General features: G+C 39.0%; 1 protein-coding gene across 2 annotated transcripts in view; it reads right to left on the reverse strand.

Moving 5' to 3' along the window:
* The window catches only part of LOC106871859 (UPF0545 protein C22orf39 homolog), a 7,257-nt gene extending 1,346 nt beyond the window's left edge, over nt 1-5,911 (reverse strand). The window contains exons 1-3 of one of the 2 annotated variants that reach the window (XM_014918592.2): nt 5,803-5,911; nt 2,296-2,341; nt 1,344-1,462 (exon numbers count right to left, since the gene is read on the reverse strand). In XM_014918592.2, coding sequence (XP_014774078.1) covers nt 1,344-1,462; nt 2,296-2,341; nt 5,803-5,871 — 234 coding nt within the window. In that variant the 5' untranslated portion in view covers nt 5,872-5,911. Of the gene's footprint in view, nt 1-1,343; nt 1,463-2,291; nt 2,342-5,802 lie in introns of both variants that reach the window. The other variant, XM_014918593.2, reaches the window with a different exon arrangement.
* Between the last annotated feature and the right edge of the window lie 640 nt (nt 5,912-6,551).

The following is a 6,551-nucleotide window of genomic DNA, read 5'->3' on the forward strand; positions in this document are numbered from 1 at the left end:
TTATTAATGTCACATATTTATATATATATAAAACAAATAATAAATGAGTATATGCATATATACGTACAGGTATGTGCATACCTACGTCTACCTGTGTATATAGGTGCATATCTGGGTACAGGACATTGTAAACAAAACGTAGACAAGAAAATAATAATAACCAGAGTACAGAAAACACACAGGCCACACATAACATTTTCCTTCATCAGCTACCCCCATTTTAACACTGGCGTTTCGAAGAGTCGGGCAGGATGCATCGTTAAAATGGCTCTTCCCATGGACCGCAATTTAAATTTGTATACACAAATTAAACTCGTGACATGGAGGAATGTAGTGGCGGTCAAAAAACAAGACAGGAAAACAAACGGAAAAGAAAACAAGACAGGAAAGGCCAGACGTGAAAAATTATGTGTATATGAACGCTGTGAGGCACGAACTGAAAGAGGCACGAACTGAAAGTGGCACGAAGTAAGTTCGCATGTTTGCTCGGCGATAGCCAAGGAAGAAAAGGATTAGTGACCGGAAACATGTGACGAGGGAGGGGTAAGGAAGAGAGAGAGTGGTAGAGGGAGAAACAAGGGGAGGAAGTAGAAGAATAGGTGAGCAACGAGAAATATAGTTGTAACAGAAGGAAGAACGAGAGGGGGAAAAAGTGATAGAGATAGATAGAGTCGCGTCAGAGAATATAAAGTTCACGACAGGCTTCTTTCAGTTTCTGTCTACCAAATCCCCTCACAAGGCTTCGGTAGGCCCGAGGCTATAGTAGAAGACACTGGCCCAAGATACCATGCAGTGGGACTGAACCCGGTACCATGTGGTTGGTAAGCAAGTTACTTACCACACAGCCTTAACCAATTTAATGATTCAATGGGGCATGGCCAAAAATCGGTTGGGGACCACTGCTGTAGACTATACAGCACAATTATACACCATACAACGCTACAAAGCTGAATGCTGTTCCTAACACTACAGAGTGCGACTGGGTGCTTTTTATGTGGTACCAATGAGGTCACCAAGTCCCTCCTTCCCCAAGGTAAGACTCCTTAACTGAGTGCAGTATACACTGGAGAAATGAGAAACTATGATAGACGGGGAGGAGCAGGTATCTTATCAGCATCATCATTTAACACCCATTTTCCATGCTGGCATGTGTTGGATGGTTTGACAGGAGCTGCACCAGGCTCCAGTGGTTTGCTTTGGCATGGATTCTACAGCTGGATGCCCTTCCTAAAGCCAACCACTTTAAAACAATACTTCAACAATATGTACTCATCTAATCCATGCTAGCAGACAAAAAACAGACGTAAAACCTGAATGGATGTGGGAGAAATTGGAATACATACCACAGCTTCGAGTGATCGTGTATGACGAAATTTGAGGCAGTTTTCATAGTTGGCTTTCCACTTGTCGCAATCAATATATTGACCAAAGACATAATACTGATGGAAGCGGCCCTTCATACCTGCAAAACAGACTCGTTTACTCATTTAGTTTCAAGCATTAACGTTTATTGTAATTGAGAGGAGTATTTGAAAGAAGATGACGGTTAACAAAGCCCAAGTATGGTTACACACAGAATCCTGATGGGAGTCAACCCAGGGTGGGTTTAGTTAATTAGTTAAGAGTTATCCATGTCAATGGTCTGTAAATTCATTAACATGTCTTCTTAACTCATACACTGGTTTGACTGGCTGGAAATAACAGCCAAAATTTCCATCACAACAATACTCGTCTTTACAAAAAGGAAGGACACCTTATATACACTATACTTGAAAAAAAATAAAGTGAGGTAATCACAGCTGGAATACTTTTCCAGTCACAGCTGCCCCACATCTGGACTGACCTGGGACTACACAATAAATAACAGCACCACTTCCCCCCCCCCCACACAGTTATATATTAGTAAGAACCTAAAACAATGTCCCTTTATGTCTATTAAAAGGGTTTGATGTAAGGAAAGTCCGTTAGTCACAGGAGGAGGGGTAGCACTCAGGTATTTTCTTTTAGGGATGGAAAAGAGAGAGGGAAACCATAAATTCGTAGTTACCCTGAGATCAGAGACCTGGTCCCTTACACAAGCTCCCTGTGGATTAAGTCTACTATACAACAACAGACAATTCCTTTGACAGGTTCCTGCAGCTTCGTCCAAGAGTCACAAGCATAGCTAGAGCTAAATTCCTTAACATCCCCTGAGCTCCATGGGGTGTGAAGAGTGTGTCAAAGATCATTTGAAGGACGTTCGTTATAAAACAACAACAAAGATATTAGTAATTACATTGGAAATTACTCACATACTTTTACATTCTTGGTATTCATCTTGGTACACCTCACAGGGACGTAACTGAAAAAAAACAAGGTAAGACATATCAACAGGTTAAACAGACCATTTAAGGTTTTCTCTGGAGATTTTCCATAGAAATCAGAGCCAGCATGTCATCTTCATTTAACGTCTGTTTTTTACGCTGGCATGGGTTGGACAGTTTGACTGGAACTGGTAAGCTGCACCTGGTTTCTATAGCTCGATGCCCTTCTCAATGCCAATGAGTGCTTTTGACGTGACACCGACACGAGTGTCATACGCACGACGCCGGCAACAGCCACGACTACGATTTCACTTGGTTTAACAAGTCTTCTCAAGCACCGCATACCACCACCAGAGATCTTGGTCACTTGTCATTGCCTCTGTGAGGCCCAACATTTAAAGATCATGCTTCAGCCCCTCACCACTGTAGGGTCCAATGTTTTATAAATGAATACATTTGTTAACAGTGCAATTGAAGACAGAAACCTAGGTAACCGGTGTCAATACATTTTTCAGGTGCTCCTGAAATATTCACATACGCCGTTTTTCTATCTTCGATCGCATTGTTGACACGGATGTAATACGAAAGATTGTGCTGGCTCTGATTTCAAAGGAATATCTGTAGAGATAACTTTAATGAGTGAATGATTAGTCCTGTTAACACAGGTAAGACACAACATTGACATAGATTTGAGAGATAATCCAAATTCTGTAACATTGTGACCTGGGTGTCAAGGGGGCAGCAGCCTGAAAAGGTTTGAGGAGCCCTGGTCTATAGCAACCAAATAAAGAAGGGCTTTGGAGAGCAGTGAAATGTGGTTCTCAAGGGGAATATTGAGGATAGAATGGACAGACAAAGTGATGACCTGGGCTGTGGAAAATGGGAAACTGCTTTGTGAGATAAGGACCAAGCAACTGAGATTTCTTGGTCATGTGATGAGGAAAGAGGGCCCAGGGAGAATTTAGTGATGACCAAAAAGATTGAAGGGAAAAGAAGTTGGGTAAGTAGAAGGGAGGTATTGATGTGAAGCTTGACAAACTGGTTGGAAGAAAGAGGAATTGGAAATGTTATAGAAAACAAAAGAACAGAGAATTATGGCAGAACACGCTCGCTTGTGTCCTCCTAGTTTCTGGACATGGCACCTAAAAGAGAGCTTCCCCATATACGCCACGTGCCCACACGAGCACAGTCTTCTCTCTTACATGCCCGATTGGTCAATGGTTACTATTCTACTTAGTTTTTCTCTCAACTCATTTGGACATCGTTGTTTCTGCGTCCCGACATGCTGGAATCGTAGAAAATGTGCAGAGAAAAAAACCGAAAGGCAATTTTGCAAGGGAGATAACTGGGTTAACGTCCATAGCGATTATGAATGGATTTTCTAAACTGATTGAAGAGATATTCTACGATAACGTTGTAAAGTATTTAGGATAGAGAAGGAAATTAAAAGTGGAAGTAAAAATTGCTATTCCATCAGACTTTAGACCAACAAAAGGTTTCTAGAAATATAACCATACAACTATTGAAAAGGTTGAAAGGCGCAACGGAAATTTTAGAAAAATAAATAAATGAGTTGAAATTTTATCGGTGAGTGTGTTAAATTATAAGGCACTAAAAGAGAATGGCTCTCCAGACACAACAATAACCATAGAACATTTGAATAAAATGGTAAAAAATGCTGACTTGATGTAGAATTAAGAGAAACGAAGATAACTGAAACTTCTCAATGTGTCATGTCAGCGCTACACACACACACACACTCCCGTCACGATTCTGAGGTGTTCTGAAATGATGTAAGTTATCGACAACAAACAAATCTATTAATTACGGTGTATATTTCAAGAAGGTAACTATGGATACGGGTATGTGTGGTGGTAGTGTTAGCGGATGGGACTGGGAGGTCCGAATACACGATATATGCATTGGGTTGAGTGTTTCTCTCCATTCGACAATCTCTGTCGGTTTATTTACATCCCCGAAACATCGGTTTAACAAGAAATAGAAGAAATGAAAAACGTAATAAGTGCCAGACTTAAAATAGGTACTGGGGTCAATTTGTTCAATTAAATCAGGACCATTCTATATTTCTGAGGATTATTTACAATGGACGGATAGGTGTCCTCACCCTGTTTGTTGGGCACCACTTTAATACAGAGGTCCCGATGCATCAATTTCTACATTTTTGCCCACTTCTTTCCACTTTCGAATCCTTTGGGGGCTGAAGGGGTAAATTTATCGAATACAAAACGGAAAAGATCACCAAAGAAACGGTATACTACGTTCACTCAGTTAAATTATTTTACTTCAATGATTATATTAATTTCAAATTTTGGCACAAGGCCTGCACTTTTGCGAGTGGGGGATAAGTCAACTAAATCGATCGGTATTACTTAAATACAGAGGTCCCTTAATGGAATTACTTAAATACAGGTGTTACGTACAAAACATTTTAAATGTATGCTGTGTGGACGTGTAATGACATCCTAACCCTTAAAACTATCTCTCCCCTTCATGTCGTTACGTAGATGCATCGGGACCCCTGTATTTAAGTAGTGCCCATTAATCCCCAGTGCTCAACTGGTATTTATTTTGTCGACTCCGATTCTACCAGCTCGACGCATTAAAGCGATCACTGACATTAAACAAACGGAGTTAATTACCGTTTTATAGTATATTTTAAAAACAATAAAACAGCAAAAACCTCGGAAATTAAGTAGACATTCAAGGATTCCACGCATGAAAGTGTTATAAATACTTTCCGAGACAACGAAGGAAAGAAGCATGTGATTTGCTAATTAATTAAACTGATATAATTACCGTTTTATCGTATATCTATTTTATAAACAAAAACCCGGCGAAGGTAAAGAATACGGGATACACACACCCGAGGGTGGGGGATTAGGGTGACGCTGAAAACACTAAGAATTTTGCAGACATTCGGGGATCTAGCATGTCGTTTTTATGCGAACCCTTCTGTTTTGTACAGGAATTCGACAATTTGATCGTATATCTATGTATTTGGTGTAATGAGATTATTGTACTTATAACTCGTCGAAAAAGGGTAAAAGAAGGAACAGAGAGCAAACAGACGAGAGTCAGGTAAACACAGACTGATGTTGAAAGCTAAAAGTGCCTGCATGCTACACAGAATCAGGTGGATGGATGTTGCTTCGAAGGATTCCAGCGTGTCATTTCTATCTGACCTTCTGTTTTGTTCTGAAGGTCGGTGTCAAGGTAAATATTCGAAATACTGAAAACAGTAAGATCTTAACATGGACAGCCTTATTTGGATGAGTAAAATACCTTAAATGAGATGAAACAGCAGTAAAATAACGAGGAATTCTCTTTATGTTTCTATGAATATTTAGAGGTTGGCGATCGAAGACAACGGTTAAAGGCAGGAAATAGAAATTGGAGGAGAGGATAAAACAGGAAAAAATTAACTACGTATCGTAAATCATTGATATTAATAAAATAAAGGAAGAAATTGTATAAATACCATCCAAATATCTTCGGGAAGATCATTTAAGTCTGTCGAGTCGAGGTTGTCAGACCCGGGAGGCGCCATGTTTGTTAGAGAAATGGATCACTACGAGGCTGAATTACGTGGACCAATATTTCACGGGAACTTCATACGAACATCAATATGAACCGTATTGATAGCGTTACAAAATTGTCGAAACAATAATATTCAACGATCGCTAAAAATATTTAGGATAATAAAAAGACAAAGAAGAGAAGGGGTTTAAGCTAAGAAGAAAAAAAACCCCGCTAAGCAGAGTGCAACCTGTTGTCGTGGGAGGGAAAACTTTCTAGGTGCAATCCCATGGACATTCATGTCCAAAGGGTGGTCTTTACCTTTTTAACACACACACACATATATATTTGTTCCTGGAGAAGACCGGTTTATGGGGTTTCCCGAACCGCAAAATCTTTTTAGAGTGTGCTTTCTCCAATATATATATATAATTTAAGTATTTATATTTTAATGATTATTACTTTGTATTTTATTATAGTTCTTTTAGTGTATTTACTTATTAAATTTTCCGATGTGACCGTGGATTTTCATGGAGGAGTTCATGAACTTTGGTTCTTTTCTCTAAATTATATATTTATATATTATATACTGTGAAACTTAATTTAATTTAAATTTTTAATAAATTGGATTTAATTGAGTTTTTACCTGTAAATTTGAATTTTTATCCCAAATATTATTATCATATATATATATATATATATATATATATA

This window comes from Octopus bimaculoides, chromosome 26, assembly GCF_001194135.2.
Source record: "Octopus bimaculoides isolate UCB-OBI-ISO-001 chromosome 26, ASM119413v2, whole genome shotgun sequence".
Classification (NCBI taxonomy): Eukaryota; Metazoa; Mollusca; class Cephalopoda; order Octopoda; family Octopodidae; genus Octopus; species Octopus bimaculoides.